Below are 24,564 nucleotides of genomic sequence, written 5' to 3'. Positions count from 1 at the left end.
CAGCCCGACACTGGAAAATCTTTCAGGTAGATCACAGCCAACCTTACTGTCTTTTTCCCTTCAACTTTTCCCCCAAAATACATGCTCAATCCCTTTCTATTTCCTTTCTACTTGTTGATTTGTTGACTTTGTAACCTGTATTTTTAAAATGACTTTAACATGAAATTTAAATTCAAATAAAATTGTTTTTCCAATTACCCTTATGTTTTTACTGGGCAGACCCCTGAAGAAAGGCAATTTTAAACTGTTTATCTGTAAGTAACTTAAAGACACTTTTTAATGGGTTTAACTATAAAAGAACTCAATGTAAATTACACTCATGACAAAATGAAACAGATTGCGGTTACTATCTGCAAAATAATGCCTGTATTTTAGTTAGACCTGATAGACATAAAACATTGAAAAACTGTCTTTTCATTTAAGTAACAGCAGAAGAGGTAGGGGAGGGAACAGAAGCCTTTCATTTCTTGGGATTAATCCAATAATAAGAAGCATAATAATGATGTAAAACACATGTATATGCACGAAAGTTTTAAATTAGGCATACCATGAATGTCAATTTAACCATGCACAGAGTTCATTACAAAAGAGGCCACAATTAAAATGGTCAGTTATTTTTTAATTTTTAGGATCAAATTGATGCTTATTCCATTCTGTTCTTTTAGGACTCATTTTGGCAGCTTGATAGCTAAAGAAGAATCAAGTCTAGGAAAGTTTTTTTAGACAGTCATAGTCTCCAAAATGAATGCTGCCATATTTATCAGATTTTTGTATCTAATAGGTTACTCATACAACAGACATATACAAAATTCATCCAATGACACAAAAAAAATCACATTAATTCTGAGTGCACTCAAAGATACTAAAGGCTTTACATTTACCACTGGAACTGAGATTTTAAATTTAATTACACAGGGCATTTTTAGACACAGAACTGAAATTCTGTCTTTGCTCCCTTCAGTCTGTGTGCAAGTGAGGCTGAGGGCATGGGTCCATAATCCAGACCACATGGTGCCTTGCCAAGAAGAATGAACAGACCACCCCAGGGTCACCACAAGCAGCAACCTGCATATGCCCTGTTCCCTCTCCTGGTCTTGACATATTGGCAATGGGAAATAAACCCTTCCCCAAAGCAAGACTTAAAGGAGAAAACTGTTAAGGTGTTTAGGCACATTTAGAGGCTTAGTTTTAGGTGGAAGACCAGCAGGTCAGGGAAGAAAAGTAGCTCCCATCATCAGCCACATGTTATTTATATTTGCAATTGATTTCATGTTTGCAGTCCTGGGACCATGTCAGTCACTGAGGAGGCTAAGAGAACTGACAGTGTGACTTGAGCAGGACTTTTCTTTCCATTTCTCCTTGTCCATTTCTGTCCCTGTTGTCCTCACTCATATCAACAGTCTGGGAGAGGACACAATAGCATGCTATAGATTAGGAGGGTAAAAGTAACCTCCATCATGGCTGAGACAGATTTAGAGAGGAGAGTTTCAAAGTTAAACACTTTTTATATCTTGTGAGATGAGGAAAGATGTAAGGATGACATAGGGATACGTTGAAGTTAGAGAAGGAGGTTTTCAATGGAAGACAGAAAAACCTGGAAAGGGGGGAGTATTTTTGTTTAGGAGAACAGGAAGAGTGAGTGAATGGAACATAGATAAACAGAGACCTGGGTATAGGGAAACCCCAGACCACATCCCATCGATCATAGCTCATGATATGGGGTATGGATAAAGAGAGGAGAACATAATAATGTACCTGCATCAACCAGCACATTGTTATTTGAAGTGCATTTAGCTAACTTCTAAAAGGATTTTATATGTTCAGGAAATAACCATACATTTGAAAAATACTTGATATCCTGTGGGAGAGAAAATGTGATAATGTAATTAATTACTTTAATAAAGGACTGCAGGTGGCAGAGTGTCTCAAATGGTATAATGCTTGCCTAGTAATCACAAGGCTCTGTGTTCACCCCACTGTACCAACAAAAATAAATGAATATGTAAGTAAATAAAGGATTTGAGTATGACTGGAGAAACACAGCTTAATACACAATACTTCATATTGCTAAGTTTATTATGAGCAAGTGGGCTACAATTGAAAACTAGAACACCAGTTATATAGAACATTGAAATAGCTAAAGAAGGAAGACAGGGAGGACAGGAGAGATGAGTTGGGATGTGAGAGAAAGAGGGAGGTCCAATTTTAAATAACATGAAGAAATAGGAGAAACACCACCAGAAGTCATCACTACAGGGCACATGACAGCAAACAAAGAAGCTGTTTAATGCCAAAAGACAAGTGTAATAACTGAGAACATTGCAAGTATTGAGAAAAAACACAATAAGCAAATGTATAAAATTTCAGATCACAAATCCATACACCATCTAAACTTCCTACTAAATTTAAACTATCCATAATTTACAGAGTAGCAATCCTCCGTTGCCCTCTTAAAAGAAAATTCTGCTGAGAGTGGAACAAGGATAGTGTAACTTTATGTAATTAAAATGTATCAAAATTTTCTGTCCTCCCCATCATTAGGAATATGGCTTATGGTCTTAAGCATTTTTTGTTTCTTTCTTTGCTTTTGGAGGTACTGGGGCTTGAACTCAGGGCCATCAACTTGAGCCACTCCATCAACCCTATTTTTGTGAAGGATTTTTGCAGAAAGGGTCTCATGAACTATTTACCTGGGCTGGCTTCAAAGCGCAATCATCCTGATCTCTGCCTCTTGAATAGCAAGGATTACCAACATGAGCCACTGCTTCCTGTTTCTTGAATATTTTTAAAGTAAATATCTGTTGCTCCAGGAACTGTTGCCATTGGTGACATCTTGGGACCTTGTGAGGATATTTCAATCTTTGTTCAATGTAAGTTGGGGACATTTTAGTTACAATGTGGGTTATCAGAAACCTTTTGATTTCTCCTCTCTGATAGGTTTTCTTTGTATACCCACATGGTTACTATCTACCTGCTACCTATGAAATCTATGAAAATATATTCTTTTCTTGATGAACTTTGTGTCACTCTCACTCTACTTCTGTGTTTTCCCTGTGCTCATCTCACACAAGACCTAGGCACCAAGAATGGACACTCTGGTAACACTGCCAAACATTCAATAAAGAACCTAAATGTTATAACCAGCATTGTATTTCTTTGCTATCACTTCTGACAACAAATACATGGTGTTGTCGATAACAATTAACTTTCCAAAACCAACTGGGTTTCATACAATTCAAATCTGACACCACTCATTCTTAGTACACTCCCTACAACTTCAGGGCATTTGTTTAAAAAAGATACCAGGCCATACCATATGTTTGTTCTCTGGTCACCAGTCACCTCCCTAATGTCATTAGACTAAATTAAACAGAGCTTGAGTGGAGTTTATCAAACACAACTACATATATTCAGAATTCCCTACATGGTGTCCTATGGAAAACTCTTGACGGAAAAGAAGGGGGAGTAAAAAAGAATAGCAAATCTACTGGAAGTGGATTGATATCCAAAGTTAGGAGTTTGGTAGGAGGAAGAGGACCAAAATAGGATTGCAGACCATGTTGCAATACAACAGGAAATCAACAGCAAAGGCATAGTTGGAAAACCTCCAAGAGAGGTTAAATCCTCAATAGAGATTAAAATACATATTTTACATTAAAAAAAATAAATATTTTTAATATCTCAAAAGACATGAAAACTGCTACTGCCACCTCTCTTTCCATAAGGTCACATCCTGCCTATATCCGGAATTAATTTTTCAACATACAGTCTACACACAGGCAAGGCAACAAAATTTATGTCAGAGAGGGCAAAAACCTCCAATCCTCCACACCTTCCCAATATTTCACCTTCACAAAATTCAAATGCATGTGCATCGTCTTTCCTGTGAGTTGGGCAATGCAAAAATAGCTGTAAATTTAGGGATTAATGATTGCTCTAAAAGACAAGGTGTAGGGGCCCTCAATTTGAGAGCCCATTTTGAAACATTTAGGCAATTCAGGGCAATCACCTCTCCCCTGTGGATATTAGAGGAAGTGAGAACCTCAAAGGACCACAGCTCCTCCCATGCAGGAACCCACAAATTTTGCCTACTTTCTGTTGAGAAATAGGGGGTCAGGTGCAGAGTGCCCCAAGATGGCTCTGGGCCAGGGGCAATTGCCTGCACAAAGAGGACAAGTTGCTAGAATTCACCCATATGCTACCCCCCTCTTTGCAGAGGAGTGCAAAGCTGCAGCAATGCTCACAGACTCCAGAGGGGAGTATAGTGGGGAGGCCTGTTGTCTATAGCAACTGTTTCTGGATGGTTGTAACCTCATCCTCCCAGGACAGGGTACACCAGTCAAAAACTCACCATTTCAGGCTTGGGTGGTGTTTAGAGTTCTGCCCACCCTCCTGGTGCCACCTACAGGTCACAATAGGAGAGTTGCAGAATTGCTCTCGGCAACACAACAATTTCTGTCAACTCAGAAATTGACAGAGCCAGGAAAGCATTTCCTCCATTAACGAATTTGTAAAGTTTCTGATTCATCTGTTCTTACAGTTTCTTCCCTCCAGTCCTTTTAATTGGCTAATGACCTGAGCCCCATACACTGAGATCTGAGTTACAGAACAAGTGCTCCCCTACTTGGCACAGTGCTAGAACCAAATACCAGATTCCAGTCACAGTCCTCAGTAGTCCAGGCCTCCTCCCTGGTCCTTACCCAGCCCAGATTTGATATTAATTGTAGTTAACAAGAACCTGCTCTTCAGAATGGACACTGCTTCTTCCACTGGGAGCTGGGGCCAGGAATATCCTGAGATAATTCCATGATCACATTCCTAGTGGGACAGATTGTTACCTAAGAGGAGTGATTCTTAGGTCAGGCTAGGGGAGAACTCACTGGACTAGGAAGAAAGTCCTGGTTTTGAAATCTTGCATGTTCCCTGGTGATAAGACAACCAGATTCTTCATGTATGTTGTGAAACATTCCAGGCAGAACACATGGGTGCATTAAAGAATTTTATCATATGTGAGGGAAAGAATCCTAGTGTGTGTTGTGATCTCTGCCATATGCAGTAGAACAGTAGTGAGCAGGGGACAATTAGGGTGGGCTTTTTGTTTCAAGGCTTTTGGGGGTGGGGGGGCAGTAATAAAATTTGAACTCAGAAGCTCATGCTTAGTAGGCAGATGCTGTACAACTGGAATCACTCCATTAGCCCTTTCCTCTGTTGGATATTTGGAGATTTGCTCCCATGAACTAACTACATCCTCCTGATCTCTTCCTCCTGAGTAGCAAGGATAACAGGAGTGATCCACTGGCATGAGGCAAAGACTTTTAAGCACTTGGTAACCTGTGGGAGGGGAAAGACTTGGCCAGTTTCTGATGGCCAATGGTGCATGAGGAGGGATAAGTGTGGTCTCCAGGTCTGGGGTGGTGGCTCAGGCTCAGGCGTGAACAGTCAGTGCATACTTGTGATCAAAGGGAGTCTTGGTAGCTATTACAAATTATTTTGTAGGCAGGGGTGCTGTTGACTCATGCCTGTAATCCTATCTACCCGGGAGGCAGAGATTAGGAGGATCTTGGTTCAAAGAAAATTCTGGACAAATAGCTTGGGAGACCCTATCTTGAAAAAACCCACCATAAAAAGATTGGTGGGGTGTCTCAAGTGGTAAGAGCATTGGCCTAGCAAGCATAATACCCTGAGTTCAAACCCCAGTGCCAATAATTTTTTTCTTCCAATTGAGTTTCAGAGAGAGAAAATTTTTCACTGTGAAATTAATGTTACATTATCAAAGTCTCAGTCTCTCCCGATCTTAGCCTGCCTTATTATCCCACTTCAGGAAATGGGGATCAGACACTTGACTTAATGGATAAGGATTTCTTACACCTGATCTCTCAAGCTACAATTGATTAACCAAGTACATAAGAATATACCAACAGGTAAACACAATTATTAAGTACAAGGAGAAACTTAACCTTCAAAACAATGTTGATCAAAGACTGAAGAATAAATACACACACACAAACTTATAAAAACACTTTGAAACAGTTCAGAGAAGTAGACTGACACAAATTTGCAAGGTTACACTGATGACACACATTCAGAAGGTACTGAATATACAAGACTGAGAGCCAGACTGAACACTGAAATTTTGCCCCACTGAAAAATGGTGTCTGATGATGTGGAAGGGACACTTAACGATTTAAGTCTGGGGCCTTGATATGCCTTCTATCCCCTCTTCTTAGGTTGGTAGTAATGCTCCATCATTCATATCTTAATAGCTAATACAGGGACTTTTACATGGAGTCAATTTAAACTTCAAAAGCAAAGAAACTGTCATATTCATAACATAATTTGCTCATGAGCCTGCTTCTAAGAGTCTTTCTAAACCTGACTTTCACATACTTTATTCACATATTGAAATTACAATTTGACCCTAGGAACTCTAAGCATGCCAAACAAATACTGCCTAGAAAAACATCCAGTTTTGTAATCTTTGAATGGATAAAACAGCAACCACATCTGCATGTATAGAACTTACTAGTCCTTATTGTCACTGAACTTACTAACTATTGACAAACCTATCTCTGTTCCTTCCTCCCTGGGATGGCTGGGACCAGTATTCACAAAATGTGAGCGATTTTGGCTCTTGCTTGGGACTATTGGAAGGTGTTGGCTCATGTAAGAGAAAGGAATCAGTATGAGTCTGCAGATCTTTGGAGATAGGCTGTCAAGGGAGTTCATTGGATCCTAGGTTTCTCTGCTTCCGCTCTTTTGCTCCCTGCCATGATGTGAATTATTTTCCTTCATGACATGCTTCCCACACCATGTGCTGCCTGGCCCCATGTCCAAAAGTAATAGAGCCATTTGATCAAATATGCACCAGCATAACTTCCTAAAACAATTTTAATCAAGAGGCTTCAACCTCATGACTTGGCCATAGTGTGGATAGGTGTTAATGTATTCCTTCCTCATTCCCCAGCATCTGGTAACTGATATTCTGAATGTGAGGAGATCAATGTACAGGGCATTTTCAACACCACTTTTCATTCTGTGGACTTCTTCTCCAGTCTTACAGCCATCATTTTCCCTCTTCTTCAGAATATCTCAAAATTGTCATCAGTAGGGTCATCTTCTCTCACATGCTTTTCAGCTTTCTGGCTAAGCACAGGCCCCAGACCCATTGTTCGTAGATACCACTTCTTCCATTTTAGGCTCTTTGTATAACCTTTCTATAATTTACTCATGGGAATATTTATGATCTTCCTTTCCTATACATTCTTCCTTCAACTGACGCTACATTTATATGCATTTTCCTCATTTCAGAAACAGGTATTTTCCTATGAAATATCATCCTTTAAAGGCAGAATTTATGAAAGCAGTTTTTGCTGCCACAAGTATTTTTCTTGGTGACACTGATATAATACGCTGTCTGTGTTGGACCAGTTTTTCTTCCTAATATCAGAATGTACCTGATTGGAAAAGTCTTAAAGAAACTTTTCTTTCCACATAATTTTCAAGGTCAAAGGAAAAGGAAATGCATCAGGTGAAGGAATTCCTTGGACAGTTTTTAGGTTTGCTTTGTATATCCACACGGTCACTGCCTAACAGCTACCTATAAAGTCTATTTCAAAATTTCAAAGCACCTTTCTTCCTTAACAAACCTTGCTTCACTGTCACTGTACTTCTGTGTCCTGCCTGCATTTGTGTCACATGAGACATAAGTATCAAACAAGAAAAAAAAAAAAAAAGAAAGATGTAAGTACCAAGAATGGATACTCTGGTAACATTAAAATACCTTCCTCCCAAAGACCCTGAAGGCTACGATCTGTGCTGTATTTCTTTGCCATACCTCTGAAAACAGATATGTGGTTGTCAATAACAATCAACATTTCTACTACACCTCAATGAGCACTCTCACTACAATTTCTGTGCATCAGTTTGAAACAGACACAAGGCTATAGCATGTGTTTTCTCTGTCTGGTCACCAGTCATTCTACTGAATATTTAGAGAGGTGGCACCCTGACACAAATCATTAGAGTCAATTCCAGCATTGCCTGAATGGGGCATATGAAGTACAACTATATATAATCCTAAAGCCTCAGAAATTCCATAGATTTCAGAATGTCTGTGCTAGACACTGATACAAACACAGAAATACTTAAATTGAACTACATACACACATCATATATGCAATATATGCAAATGCTTTGCACCATGAAAGAGTATGAAATTGTCTTTCTGAAAATTAGAGGTAGTAAATATCTACTCTATGGGTGAGGGAGGGCTCTTTGCTAGTGTCTCCAGATGTAGATGAATCTTAATTATAACCAAAGTTCATACGTGCATTTGATTAAGGTAATCATGTTTATTGTGCACAAAGTTCATTGTTATAAAATCTAAGTTGATACATGTCTGAGGTGACAGAGTATAATGAAACATAGAGCTACTGAATTAGGGAACTTGTAAGTAGATTGTAATCAACAGAAGGGATGCATCTTGGACATGGAATTGTCACTACCTCCAGGCAATGTGTGTAGTACTTGTTCATTAGGCTGGCAGCAGTGGGGCAGAAGGAAGTCCACAGGGAGAGTAATGTGCAGGTGTGCTCAGATTTATGGTTTGATGAGAGCCACTGACATGCATGTAGCTTCTGGCTGTACAACAGAGATACACTAATTCATTGAACATGCCTTCTTGGTAATATTTTAATAGCATAGATGTTACAATGAATGGTCTTAGAAACTATGCAAAGTGTACTTTGTGGCTTTATGTCTCATGGTAAGTGGAGAATTGTGGAAATGCAATATTGTAACTTTGCCGACACTTCTGCCTAGAGAGAGGCCTGTTGCCATTTAAGTCTTTAGTGAAATTTTTGACCCCAAGGAAGGCAGGATTATCATTATTGTCTAACAGATTGAGTGGCTAGAGTACATATTTCATTATCAAAATATTCATGTAGTTTTGGGACTTTGTGTTGCTGAGCATCCACAATGAGTGAACAAGCATGTCAGACCATATGATCTGAGTTTCCTAAAGTGGATCATTGTGTGTATATACAGAATTTAGGACATTCAAATTATATGGCTTGTGGCTACAGGTGAATTTTTTCTTATCTTTATGTGTTTGTTTCCAATAATGCATATGTTAACTAAAAAACAAATAAAGGTTATTTTAAAATCTGAAAAAAAACAAATGTAATAATGTCTTTCTCTCAACCTGGGTTTCTCAGATTTGACTTCAATGGCAGAAATCATACTGTGTACCCAATTACCTGAAGGCAAAAGGAAACTGGTAGAATGATTTATCCTGAATAACATAACCCTCATAAAAAGCTGTGATTAACCCAGACATCACAATTTTTTCTTAGCTACAAAAGGAGCACAGAACCAAAATCTACCCATTACCCCCTTAAAAACCTCAGACATTCCACACACATATTCCACTGGGAAATTGAGCCAGCAACAAGCTGAGAGAATTTCACACTCATTTTCCTATAGGGACAACCTTTGGGCTCAGAAAAGTTGCAGTTCTGGGCCAGGCCAGGTAAGGACTCACTTGACCAGGAGGAAAGGCCTGATTTTGTCACATTTCAGGAATTGGGATCATGCACTTCTCTTCATGGACAAGCATTTATACACCTGAAATCTCAACCTAAACTGTATTACCCAAACAAAGTAAGAACATGTGAACAAGGAGAAAGTGTAGTGTTCTCACCAGAACTGTATAAAGAAAAAGTGATGATTAAAAAAAATGATTAAAATAAAAACTCTTTGGAGTAGTTCAGACAAGGTGTCTGTTTGACCTCAAGTTACAATGAAGACCTACACACAGAAGATACAGCCTATTCCCAAGCTTCAATACCAATTTGAACAACTGATTGGTGCCTCACAGTGCAATAGACCCAGGTGTTGCAGGAGGCACACCTAACAGTTTAAATCTGGGGCCTCAGCATGCCTGCTGCCCCCTTTTCCTTGCATAATGATGCTCCCTCCTTCAATATTGACCTTAAACAGTGAAAAATCACATGGAGATACTTTAACATTCTGATAAAAAGGAAGTGATCTATTCATAAACTCTTTTATACACCTGCTTCCGTAAGTCTTTCTCTAAGCCTAATTTCACAGACTTCGTGAAATGACAGCATGACCCCACTTCCATGCATGCCTAGATAAAAGTCCAATCTTGTAATGAATAGATTGTCAAACATGTCTTCATGTATGGAAAGTATGACTCTTTATTGTTGCTGTAACTTACTGCTTATTTTCAAAACATGCCCCATTCCCTCCTACCTGGTTTTGTTTGAACCAATGTCACCCAAAGGCAAATGAGTGAGGGATTTGTCCCTTGCTTGGGATTATTGGAAGGTTTTCAAACTTATTAAGAGTTGGGGCCAAGTACAAGCCTTCGGGTCTTTGGAGACAAGCCATCAAGGGAGTTCAATGGACCCTACTCTACTTCTGCTCTTCTGCTCCCTGCTGTGGTGTTTATGGTTTTGCTCCATCTCATGCTCCTCACCCAATGTGCTGCCACGCCCCGTGTCCAAATCCCACAGAGCCATTTCATCATAGATGGAACCTCCATAACTAGCAACCAAAAATCAATGTTAATTCTTATAGCTTCACTACCTCAAGAGTTTGTTACAGGGAGAAAACTCACTAATATACTGTTTCCTATTCTCCCAGCACCTGGAATCTGCCATTTCAAACTTGCTAAGATCCATTTAGAATAACTGTCAACACCTTTTTCATTCCATGATTTCTTCACCAGCCCCTGGGACATCATCTTATCTCTTTTCCTGAAGATCTCAAAATTATCAGTAGTAGCACCTTCTCTGTGCTTTTCTATTTTCTGAATAAGAGCCTCCAGGCCCATCAGGTGTAGCCACCATTTTTTCCATTTTCTGCATCCTGGTAATACCATGCAAAATTCATTGTTTATGTGGAATTATCATTATCTTCCTTTCCCTATATGTCCCTGTCTAGCCCTTTCCCTAGCTATATACCAATTGCTCATTTCATTAGCAAAGCATTTCCTTGTAAATGTCACCCTTCAGATCCATGAAGACTGTATAAATACCAAGGCATTTTTTTCTACCACAAACCCTTTTCTTAATAGGTTCTGTGCAGGACTGAATATAGAACCTTCCCTCCTGTGTTAGACCAATTTCACTTGCTTACAGTAAAATGCACCAGTCTGAGGAAAGTATAAAGTACACTACATATGTTACTTTTTAGCTTGTTTTGGGTTGTGGGATTTGGGTTTTAACTCATGGCTTGGTGTTTCTAAACCTGGTGCTCTATTACAGCCCATTTTGCTCTGATTATTTAAAGATGGGGGTCACTTTTTCACCCATGCTACCCTTCAATACAATCTTCCCAATCTCAGCTTTCCAAGTAATTAGCCTTTAAGTATGATCCACAGGTGCCAAGCAAAATTACTATCTTTGTGAGTATCAAGATCTAGGGCCAATGAGATGTACCAGGTGAGTGCTTTCTGCTCACCATTTTGTCTCATGTATTATGATACAAAGATAATTTATTCCGTGAATTTTTCAAATAAGAACATTTATTTATCTTCTACATTTATATGGAGAATTCATGTTTATACAAAATTCTATATTTTTTGTACCTTTCAAAAGTTTTACAATGTATCTATAAAGTTTACATTAATATCTTGAATAGTTTTATGATTCAAGTATCTATATAAAAAGAATTGTGTAAATAATTCTATGTAAGAAGAGTTTTTCTGTGACATATGACTATTTTAAAAGATGTGAAAACAGTAGGGACTATCTGAGGAAAGGAAAAGTATAAGCAGGAGGTGTGTAGAAGAGTGTTTCTGATCAAAGTACACCACACAGATGTATGAAAAGATACTGAACCAGACTCCAATGGCCATTGTCTGTAAACTGAGGTGCTTGTGAGGCTGAGATGAGGAGGATTGGATCCAGTCAGTCCAAGTCAATAAAAACAAAAACAAAAACAAAAACTGGGAAACACCTGCTCTCAAAAAATAGCCAAAGAGACAAGGGCTAGATGTGTGACTCAAGTAGTACAGTTACCTGCCAAGCAAGTGTAAAGCCCCGAGATCCATTAATTTGCATAATTAGTGTATGCTAAAAAAGCTCACTGATTTTTGTTCCTTTTCTCACAGTACATGAAGAGTTCAATCATCAAATAAGAAAATAAATCAAACAGGTAAACATTTCTGCTATGAGTCAGTATTGGTAGGTAATACATCAACCAAAATTGTGCTCTGAGCATCTATGCACAAACAGATAGACCATGGAACTCTGTTTTTAGGTGAGGACAACAATAAAACCCACTTGTCCTAATTGAAGTATGGATTCCTCAGGCTTGTGCTGTCTCTTCTACATTTATCAAAGCTGATGATCTGTATAGAATATTCTGTGTGTCCTCCTTAAGAAGGTGGTGAGACAATTTCCATATGACAAAGCAAAAATTATACAAAGTGACCTTAAAATGGCATGAAAATTATATTAATCCCACTGGACAAAACTAAATCTTAGTCATGTTTAGAATACTGTTATGCTGTAGGGCAGCATTAAATTTTTTAACTTCAGGGCTGGCATAGTGGCAGAGTGCCTGCCCTGTGTTCAAAGCAGAGTAATATGAATTGTTTTTTTTAACCTCAGTGGGAAACAAACATTAAAAACAAATGAGCATATATTATTTCTTAATGAATATAAAGTATAGAAAGATGTAAAGTGTGGTCATAATATATCAAATGTGGAGTGGGAAGAAAATAAAAGTAAATTATCTTTATATTCAACTAAAGCTAAGTTTTGTTTGCTAAATTTTGAATAGCCATAATATATTTTATGTAACCCTTCTGGTAACTCTGAAGAAACCTTTTTTTTCTTTTGGCAGTACTGGGATTTGAACTCCTAGCTACATGCTTGCTAGGCAGATGCTCTACCACTTCAGCAATTCTACCAGTGAAGAAATGATTTCTAATAGAGACACAACAACAAATGAAATCATATCAATAACACATAAAACACAGAGCATGTAAATATGATTGAAGGGAGGGATCAATATCTGCACAAGTCATTAATAAATGTGAAGATGGTGGACTGGACTAGTGTACCAATGAATTATTAGTACCTCTGAGGCACAGTGCCAGAAAGATGGTGAAGCATTATTTTTCAAATTGGGCAATGATGGTAAGGCACTGGAGGTTCAGTTATGGACAGCACCCTATACAAAGTAGACAACTGAGGATCAGGAGAGAGAGAGGTAAAAAGCATGAGCCTGTGGCATCCACAGGATCAGGGAGCAGACTTAAGTAACAGAAATAAGGAGCCTCACAAAATATTCAGTGCAGTTCCATGGAAAATAGAAATATATGAACCTCATAATATGTACATAGTGCACACTTGGAGAAAAAGAGAGCCTCGGTGTGTAGCAAAGACCAGAAGCTAAAATGAAAGAAAAATGAGACTGAAGAACCACAATGAACACTGTCAGTATAGAGTCTAAAGACACATGGACTCTTCTTCTCATGGTGGCACTAGGAAAGTTCTCTCTTCTTCTAAGCATAATGTCAAGGTGCAGTGGTGGCAGGCCATACTGACAAGCTCCTGAGTCTGGAACTTTAGCATTCAAAGGTCCCTGCATTGTCCTACGTCTGGGAACTCCCAACAAGGGTCAGTTGCTGATCCAGTGAGTGCTGGCCATTAGTGCTGATATAGCTACATGGGAAAGGTCTCAAGTGAGATCAGAGCAGAGCTCCATGTGGGGGGAAACTGGTCAGATATGCAGGAGACAGAGGAAATCTCTTTCCATTTGGGTCATTGGTAGGGAAACATATTAAGGACAAATTCTCAAATGTTGCATCAAATTAAAGCCTAGTGGAAAATTTTGAAAAATGTATTTGAATTCACTCATAAATCCAACACAGATTTAAATTAAAAAAAAGAAACAACTTATTTTTTCTCAAGAGATTTTCTCTCTCCTTCCTGGTTATTACTGGACCTAACTGGGCTTAACTGGGGGCAACTGGAGGTTTCAGAAAAGACACAGGACAGACAGACAGACAGTGGGGTCAGGTGTGTTGAGTGCTCTGGTGGAGACACACAAGTCTCATTACTTCTTTATCTTGATTCTTTAAGGCTTTAATCCTTTCACTTCTTTAAAACCTTGCTTAAATCCTCTTTCCTTAGGCTTCCACTGTCCCATGTTTGTTCTTAGTTTACCTTTAGCTTAATTGCTTTTGAAGTCTTTTTCCCCCAGGCTTGCACTGTCCCATCCCCCTTTAGCTCTCTCAAAGTCTTGGTACACAAAATTGCAAACAGCCAGGCCTACAACCTGCATATCATAACTTAAGTCTTGGTCCTTGGACTCGCACTGTGAACTGTCCCATGTTCTCTTTGTTTTTTCTTTAGCTTAGCTTTCCTGAGCCCTGCACATGAAGTTCTTTCTTAGCTTTGCTTTCTAAAGTCTATGTTAAACATCTCAGAGCAGACTTTCTATGAATCCAACTTTAGCAATTCTTTTCCCTTCAACAATTCTTTTCCCTTCCAAAATCATCCCACACCAAACCCAAAGTAAAAGCTTCTTCCCCAAAGCAAAAGCAAAAAGCCAAGCAAAAGCCCCTCTTCCTCCTTAAGGGGTCTTTTATAAACAGCAGCATACAGGGCAGAGAAGGGGAGGAGTGTGACACTGCAACAAGAGAAACCTGCATTCTTGCTTCTCTGAATGAAACTTAGCAAGCACAGCTTGTTCAGCTTTTCTCTGTTTCATGGCTGGGAGTTGTGCCTATCTTGGCTTACAGGTAAAAGCAATTAACAGCACCTCACTTTGCTTACATCCAGTTCTCATAGGCTTTAATCTGTTCCCCATATATTATCAAATGATCTGACCTGAATAAAATACTATCATGTTCACTTAAGCAGCACATATACTGAAATTGGAAAGGTACAAAGATTAACATGGCCACACACAAGGATGACATGCAACTTCTTGATGCATTACCTATTTTTACAAAAAGACAGTATCCATGAAACTCAAACATAAATAACAGAGTTACATCTATCATATCTGTGAATGAAACCAAGCCAAAGACAAGTAGCAGCACATTCTCAAAAGTCATTGGCTCCTACCCCATCCCAAATCATCTGCAAGAAGAACCATGAAAATCATGCCAGCTAAGAAAGGAACTTTCTTTGCAAGAATGTAACATGATGAAGGATCCATCAAATACTTATTTCAGTTCAAGGTCATCATGATCTCATTCTCCATCTACATTTACAAATCAAATAGTACTTCTGACACCTCACTGGAACTATTTTTTAAATTGACAGTAAAACACCTATTTGGTAACTGGTCCCAACAATTGCATGTTGTACATTGGGATACTAGCACTTCTCAGTACAAATTCCTACTTCTTGTTCCCATAAAACTAACACCAAGTGGCCTAAGACTGAATAATGTTATAAACGCATGAGAAGAAATCCATGTCTACTGGTATCTGGGAACCATTCTTGGAATGAACTTGAACAATTTAACTGTAAAAAGGAGAGACTGTTCTGAAGCAATTTACACCAACATCACCCTACTACTGAATTTGCCTCCATTATAAAAATAATTATTTGCACATTTCTACAAGGTTCATGACAGGGAGCCTACAGGATGGTAAACTAAAATACACTCTCTGTGATAACTATGATTATTTCCATGTTTCTGCTATGTTCCTTAGACAGATCCCATAGGAAGAGAACCTAAAGTACATGGCAAGGCTCACATGGTAAAAACAGTACATAATAGGCTGAATTTTTGTGATAGAGTAAAAATATGCAATTTGTGGAGAGCTAGCATTTCTTTAACATAAGTACAACAGAGTCATGGGAAAAATGAGACAAATATACTCAAATTCAAGATACAGAGCACAAAATATTAAGATCTAGTTTTTGATTACTGTAAATGTTTACAAAAACATTATTTTGGAGACAGTAATGTAGCATATTGTATGCGATTTCATGTTCTGGATGCTGGGACCTAATATACATATGGAAGAAGTAAACTGGAGTAACTTTAGAACACAGAACACTATGAATCCTGAGCATTCATGTTCTTTCCTGAATGAGGTCTTGTGGGCACCACATAAAGTCTATAGCTATGGATATCAAATTCATATGTATACACTGAAATGGGAATGATAAAACTTGAATGTTTTAGAAATCACAGAGCTGGTGGAGTGACTCAAGTGAAAAAGTGCCTGCCTATCAAGCATGGGACCTTGAGTTCAAATCATAGGACCACTAAAAACAATAAACCAGAAAAATCATGATGAAATACCTGTTGCATATGATAGTGCAAATTTTCCTCATGAGAAAAAGGGAAACATGGTGAAGAAACAGGAAAATAGTAAAACTGCATGAAGATAATATCATATTCACTTTTCACACACAAGGAACAAATAAAAACAAATATGAAGAGACAGAGAAATGTGGATTGTCAGTCAAAATGCATTGTAGGAGTTCCTTAGACTGCTTTGCTAAAAAACATGGACTCCATACTCAGTCCATGAATTAAACAAAAGTGGGAAAAAACATGGCAAGTCTCCATTTTCAATCACTTTTTCTCTGAGCCATTCTCTCCATTCACCTTGCAACCCCCTCAGAATCTAGGAAGGAGAAAATAGATATTTATTTTCTTCATGACATGAAACCAAATCGACCCCCAACAGTAGACCCACCTCTGGATGGACCATCCTCCAGATAACAACACCAGAACCTCTCCCAAACCTACAGCTCAGTTATAGACCACACCTGTGACTGGAACTGTTTAACTATGCATATCTTTGGTCCCTACCCCCAGTTCTTTGCCTATTTAAATCTCGTGTCTGTACCCTGCAGATGGTGAACATGAGCTCAGGGCTTAAGCTGCCTCCAAAGTTCTATTTTCAGAATGAGAATATTGATTGCTGAAAAATCTCAGGCAGTGAACTCATTTCACAAAGCCTTTCTTGGGACTGTCTAAAGTAGAATCAAAGGATTGTAGGCAAGCATGTTAAGCAAATACCAAAGTGTAAATACTATGCACAAAGAAGTTAATATCAGTACAGACTTAGAAATCATAAAAGGATTATATAGAAATTATGAAGATGGAGATACAATAAATTCAATGAAACCAACAGTAAAGGTGCTTAATGGAGAACAAGAATAAGAAGAACAAAAAAAATCAACATGAAAATGATTAAAGAATGCAGCCAGAAAAGAAAGAAAACACTTTAAAATTCGTAGAATGTGTCACCAGTATCTGAATTTTGTAAGTTGTTTAAAGTTCTCTAGAGTGAAACAAACACATGTAAGCTAAGAGCTTAGATCACATAGAGAAAAATAGTTTTAGGAAAATAAGAAATGAATGAAAATTCTTTACTTTCTTCCCCACTACTGGTATTCAAGGAAAACCTTTGCTAAAAGTCATTGAAATTTAACTATGGACTAGGTGATACCTTGTAAAAGGAAAAATTAGTAAGAATAATTATATATGGGTTATATATGGGAACAGTTAAATATGGGAAGAACAATAGTGGTGAACATACCAATATTCTTGCCCTGTCCATGAAGCAGCATATCTTTAATTGAAATGCATGTAGTTTACTTAGAAAAGGATTTTACGTATTCAGGCAATTACTAACAATACATTTTACACATACTTGGTATCATAAAGGGGAACAGAAAATGGGATAATATAATAAATAAAGGAGTGCACCTGTCAGACTGACTCAAGTGGTGTAGTGCATGCCTCAGCAATCACAGGACCCTGAGTAAAAAATAAGTAAATAAATAGGTATATAAAGGATTTCAGCAAGATTGTACTACACCAGCTAAATGCACAGCACATCATTTTGGTGAATTAAAAATAACCATCCAAACTTCACATTAATAGTAGACCACCATTTACACAGAAAAATGGAACAGCAAAAGAAAAATGAGAGGCAGAGAGGAAGGGGTGAGAGTAACATGAAGGAACAAGTAGGAAAAAGTGCTCAACACCACAGTTCATCAGTATAGTACAAATATCAGCATTCAAAGAAGCTATTTAATGCTACATGGACAAGTGTAATAAATTAGAACATTCCACCTGTTGTCAAATCACAGAATAAGAAAACATTCATAAAAGTTCAGGTAAATTCATACACTATCAAAACTCCCTAGTAAATTTAAATTATCCATACTCTACAGAGCATCAATCCTAAAATCTCCACCCTAAAGGAATATTCTGCTTATAGTGTAAAACACTAGGGCAACTTTACAAAATGAAAATGAGCAAAATTTTTTGGGTCAATCTTACCACAAGGTATATGGTTTATGGGCTTGAATCTTCATGAGAGATCTGTTGCTCCAGAAACTGTTGTCATACACCCACTTTAAGGTGAGGGAAATACTCAGTCACCTTCTAACTTCCTATGACCTTACTGATCTATCTTAATCTTTGTCAACGTACATTGAGATGTAGTAATTGCAATGTTTACTTTCAGAAATCTGATCTCTTCCACAATTTTAGGTTTGCATAATATATCCACAAGGTTTATGCCTAACTGCTACCTATGAAGTCTGTTCAATGTGTACTCTTTCCTTCAGGAACCAGGTTTAACTTTTGCTCAACTCCAGTGCCTTCCCTGAATTCACCTCACGCAAGGCATTAAGGACCAAGAATGGACACTCAAAGACCTCAAATGTTATTAGTTGTGCTGTATTTCTTTGTCATCACTTCTGCTAACAAATATGTGGTATTACCAACACCAACCAAATTTCAAACACTGACTTACTGTCTTTCAATTTAAACTTGACACCTCCTGACTTAGCACAGTCCCTCCAGCTTCTGGGCAGTGTGAAACAGACAACAAGCCATAGAACATGTTTCCTATGTCTGGTCACACTAGTCACCTTTCTAAAGTCATACAAAGCTACTACTCTGAGACAAGTCATTAGAATAAATGCAAACATTGCCTCAATGGGGCTTAGGAAAACAACAAAATACAATCCTATTGCCTCAGAAATTTCAAGGATTTCAGAATCTCTGCTAGAAACTGACACAAGGACTAAAATTTTTAATTTATACTACACACCCACATCACCTTCCAAATGCATCAACTTTTTGCCCCATCAGGAAAAATATAAAGGTGTCTTTCTCTGAGCCTGGGCCTCCCAAACTTGTCTTCATTGGCACAAACTACACTCTGCCAAACCATGTACCTCAACACAAAGGAAAGTGGTGGAATAATATATTCTGAGGTTGTAACACTCATAAATATCTGCAATTAACTCACATTTCCAATCATTTCTGCACTACAAAAGAATCACAGAACCAACATTCTTCCCATTAGCCCCTTTGCAAACTTCTTCCACACACTTCCTAAATGTCCTTTTTTGGCATCAAAAATGACTATGAAGTAATCATTGCAAATATCTTGAAAATGATTTGTAAATACTTGTAAAGTGAATTTGAGGAATCTGACCCTGAGTCATCAAACAAATCACACATTCATGTCATCATAAGTTCATGAAGAACCCAGGTCCCTGTGGTTCCTGCCTGTAATCCTAGCTGTTCAGCGGACAGAGATCAGGAGGGTCTTGGTTCAAAGCCCATGCTAGCAAAAAGTTCTTGAGACCCTATCTTGAAAACAACCCATCAGAAAAAAAGGATAGGAGTCACACAAGTGGTAAGAGCATTTACCAAGCAAGCACGAGGACCTGAGTTCAAATTCAAGTGCAGTAAAAAAAAAAAAAAAAAAAACAACTCTTTTGTGCCAGTGTGGAAGTGCTGTGGGCCAGGGTCAAGTGTCCTTGCCTTCACAGGCCAGGGTACTGCCTCATGAGGAAGTTGATTGATAAGCCAAAGCCAGTATATATAAAGTAGGATTTAGAAGAGAGAAAGTAAAGACTTCAACTAGAGCACAGCTGGGAAGCCAGGAAGCTGGTAGCTCCCAGCTCAGGTGAAGGCTGGGGTTTTTATGGCCATTCTAACTCTGGATTAGGTGGGTTTTTCTCATTGGCCATGGATTCGCAGGCTTTCTCAGGTGAACTGGTTTCGTTTGCACCTTTATTGGAGGAGGGGAAACAATCTTGAGAGCATTTTGCTCACCAGTCCTATGGCAGATCTATCAGACCCTGTATCTTTCTTTAGGATGCAGAAATGCAGTTTACAGCTCCCTCTCAGGATGCAGGAGTGCAGGCCTCCACCTCCTCAGGATGCAGGAATGATATTGCTCTCCATGGGGGATGCGATACTCACTCATCTGTCTTAGGTCTCCAGACCCAACCAGACCACAAAGATCCTAGCACTGCTAGCTCCTGTCTATAAACCTAGGTATTCGGGAGACTGATCAGGATGACGGTCAAGGTCAGCTAGGAAAAATACTTTAGGAAACCCCATCTCCAAAATATACAGAGCAAAAGAGACTGGAGACATGGTTCAAGCAGTTAAGTGCTGCTCTGTGATTTTAAACTTAGATCTCCCAAAATGAAACAAGTAACAAGGAAACAAGACCAAGATGATCACAGGAGAAAACTGTCCTTGCCAATCTCCTTGTCTGTCCACTCCCTATTTATTTCTTCTGTTTTCTCTTCTTTTTGAGGGCAAATTTCCCTTCTGACTTGAGATGCCTACATACCTTACTTTTGGGGCTTTCCCCCTAAAGTAATTCTCTTAAAGTCATGGTCTAAGTTAATTAGCATTTCATTATGAACCATATTTGTAAAACAACCTGTGGAAAATTAACAGTTAAATCAGGAAGGGCAAAAAGTGCCCCTCCACTCAGAAGCCAACCACGTGCACACGTGGATTCGCATTTTCAATTACTCTAAAAGTGTGCAGAATTCGTGGAAATTTAGGGACTGATTAGCAGCACTGAGAAGCACTGCATTGAGGGGACAGGGCATAGAGTTTGGCCCAGGCTTCTTTTGAACCTGATGGACTCAAAGGGAAGCCAGGTCCCAGTAAGGATTTATGGAGACACTGCACAGGAGCGCTCTGTCCCAGAACAAACTCCGTAAGTACTCAGGAGACTCCAAGCAACCTCAGTCTGCAAGAAAGAAATTTGCAGATGGAGAGTCCCAGCAGGGCTGTGGGCTGGGATTAAGTAACCTCATAAAGACACAAGATAGGCTCAAAGCTCCCAGTTCATCGCCACCCTCCAGTTGCCCGCAGAATTAAGGCCCCAACCATGTGATCAGGTCGCAGACTCCGGAACAGACTCGGCCCAGTCAAAACCACCGCTGCTTCTGGATCCAACTGTCCCTCCACCCAGCACTGCAGATGCCCAGTCACTGCTCACCATTTCCGGCTTCTGAAGCATCCACGTGACGTCCCTATGGTCCTGCAGTCAGAAGATTTCACAGTTTCCTGAGCTGTGTAGCCTGAGCAAGGTCCCTCCAGCAGGCACATGGCAAATATGGCGATTAATGAGGAAGGCATCGTGAATCGCCTCCCACTGCCGCTCCTCATTGGACCGGTGGGTAGAGGATTGAACAGCCGCTGTGATTGGCTAATGGGTCCAGGGCCCACCCCCAATCCCTTGAGTGATGGGACCCTGGAGTGGTTTAGGATGTGCTAACTAACATTTTCAACTGGTGAATTGAAAATGAAAGAACCAGTAGCTCATGCCAATCAGGCTTTCTTTGTTGGAGATACTTTTTAGTCTGTCAGATAATTACATTCAGCAGAACTTGTCCTTGCCCTCTGGACCCAGCGCCTGCCTCTTATCTTACTCACTGTGACCTTCCTGCATACTCCTCCAGAAAATGGGACAACAGGCTTGCTCAGAGAATTCTAGACACAATATGGCTAGGAGAAAATTCATCATGTCTGTTAAGGAGAGGAGACTCAGGTATCTAGGACACAGGTAGTTGATGTAGGGCTGATGGTCAAATTCTGGAAACTGGAATGAAGCAGATGGCCAGGAATTTCTCATACCACGTGTTTCAACCTAATCATTTGCACCCAAGAAAATGAAAACACATTGCCAAAAAAAGTAATTTACTTAGTTCATGTATGCACCCCCCTCAAAAAGAACCAGATAAAATAGACTGGAGATGTGGTTCAAGCAGTTGAGCACCTGCTCTGTAAATGCTAAGCTATGAGTTCAAACTTCAGACCCCAAAAATAAAACAAGGAAACAAACAAGAACAAATGATATACAGCCAGCATTATACTTAACGGAGAAAAACTGAAACCATTCCCTCTAAAATCAGGAACCAGACAAGGATGCCTGCTATCTCCACTCCTATTCATCACAGTACTGGAATTCCTAGCCAGAGCAATTAGGCAAGAAGAAGGAATAAAAGGAATACAAATAGGTAAAGAAACTGTCAAAATATCCCTATTTGCAGATGACATGATCCTATACCTTAAAAACTCAAAAACCTCTACTCAGAAGCTTCTGGACATCATCAATAGCTATAGCAAGGTAGCAGGATGTAAAATCAACATAGAAAAATCATTAGCATTTCTATACACTAACAATGAGCAAACTGAAAAAGAATGTGTGAAAACAATTCCATTTACAATAGCCTCAAAAAAAAATCAAATACCTAGGTGTAAACCTAAAAAAAGATGTGAATGACCTCTACAAGGAAAACTATAAACTTCTAAAGAAAGAGATTGAGGAAGACTACAGAAAGTAAAGAGATCTCCCATGCTCATGGATTGGTAGAATCAACATAGTAAAAATGTCTATACTCCCAAAAGTAATCTACATGTTTAATGCATGGGTGGGTCAAAGCATCAAAGGGGGGGAAGTGTAGCAGGGAGGAGGATCAGAAAAAAAAACAGTGTAGGCTTGAGTCCTGATAAAGTAGCAGGGAGGTAGAAATGGCATAGCAGAGAGATAAAACCCAAGCAAGGGGAAGGGAAAAGTTACATAGCACTAGGATAAAGTAGCCAATAAATGTAAATATAACCATGTATAGATTAGACCTTGCTTTTTGCTTCTGTAACCAGCTTGCAAGGGTATATAAGGTGAGACCACTTTGCTCTTGGGGCTCAGCCTCTGGACAGCAGTCTGATGGGCCTGTGCTGCATAATAAATGTTGCTTCCTGCTATGCTGCCTCAGTGTCTCATATCTTGGATACCATCTTCCCCAACATTGGGAGTAGAGAATTGTATGCATCCAACTAGATGCTGTGACATGTTGAAATAGATCTATTTGTAAGGACATGTGCCACATTCTCCTTTGTTCATTGTGATTTCACATGCTTAATGGAAACAGCTAATTTTATCTGAGTTGTCAGTAATGAGTCTTATTTCATATTATATTTGTGTTGGTTTGTAAGAATCTAGGTGAAGTTTCTAAATGTTGTATTTGGTGCAGTCACAGAGGTGGTCCTCAATTTCCCCAAGAAACAAAATTTTGATCTGAGGTATTTCAAGTAATCTGCCTTGCTAACTAGCAGGGTATTTTGTGTTTGCATCCTATAGGCTGTTTTTTCCTTATTCTGGGCCACAATTGATTGTGTTATACTCCTTTAAATTATTGCAGGATTTTTTTGTTGTTGTTGTTCTGGGGTTTGAACTCAGGGACCAACAATTGTGAATTAGCAACTCTACCATATACTTCTTTCTGCCAGAATTCTCATCCCTAGGGAACAAATGTGTGTGGGTGGAGAGATTTTCTCTTGTCATGACATGAAGCAGGCACTAGTTTTAGTGACATCGTGTGGATGAACCTTGATATTGTTAAACATTGTGCAGTGGTCAGGACATGGACCACAATTAATATCAAGCCCCTAATGTTGCTAGTGCTGAAGTTGAGAAATCTTGTTGGATCTTGCCATTGCTGCTGTAATCCTGTTCATTACTGGACCATACAGTATGCTATCATGTACATTTCTTTGTACTGGACTGTAATCCAGGTTATTTTTGGTGCTAAGCAAGCACTGTATGACTGAGCTATATCATCAACCTTGTGTGTGTGTGTGTATATCTATATGAGTGTGTGTGTGTGTGTGTGTGTGTGTGTGTGCGCGCGTGGGTTTAAGACATGGATTCCCTGGGAAGCCCAGATTGATCTTCAACACTTATTTTTTTTTATGGTAATGGGATTTGAACTCAGGACTCATGCATGCTAGCTCAGGCTCTAACATTTGATCCACTCCAACAGACCTTTGTGGTATTGGATAGTTTCAACATACTGTCTTGCAAACTATTTACCTGGGGTGGTTTTGAACCTCAATCTTCCTGATCTCTCCATGCTGAGTAGCTATGATGACAGGCATGAGCCACTGCCATCAGTTCTGACCTGGAATTTTTGATCTTCATGACTGATCCTTCCCAAGTGCTGACTTGAAGACTTGTCCCCCCCATGCCTTGCTTCAGTTGCTGTCATTTGTTTCTGCTGTTCATCTCTTCTTTGCTTCCTTTCTTTCTTCCTTCTTCCTACTTATTCTTTCTTCATTTCTCCTTTCTTTTCATTCTTCTTTCATTTGGCTGGGCAACTTTTTCTAAATTATTTGTTCTATCAATTAAATATTTCTTTTTGCAGACAGATGCCTATTGTAAATGTAACTGGTTTCTTAATTTGTAGATAATATTGTCATATCAGTTTTGGA

The 24,564-nt window shown here is 39.0% G+C and overlaps 1 protein-coding gene and 1 pseudogene across 1 annotated transcript in view; one reads left to right on the top strand and one right to left on the bottom strand.

The window, feature by feature from the left end:
* The window catches only part of LOC109678402 (uncharacterized), a 36,509-nt gene extending 15,116 nt beyond the window's left edge, over window positions 1–21,393 (bottom strand). The window contains exon 1 of the mRNA XM_074053399.1: window positions 21,293–21,393. Within this exon, the coding sequence (XP_073909500.1) occupies window positions 21,293–21,313 (21 nt within the window). The 5' untranslated portion in view covers window positions 21,314–21,393. The remainder of the gene's footprint in view (window positions 1–21,292) is intronic.
* On the top strand, window positions 14,890–14,990 carry LOC141417069 (U6 spliceosomal RNA; annotated as a pseudogene).
* Window positions 21,394–24,564: the final 3,171 nt, after the last annotated feature.

This window comes from Castor canadensis, chromosome 14, assembly GCF_047511655.1.
Source record: "Castor canadensis chromosome 14, mCasCan1.hap1v2, whole genome shotgun sequence".
Classification (NCBI taxonomy): Eukaryota; Metazoa; Chordata; class Mammalia; order Rodentia; family Castoridae; genus Castor; species Castor canadensis.
Note: the sequence above shows the minus strand (reverse complement) of the source record. Positions and strands in the feature narration are given on the sequence as shown.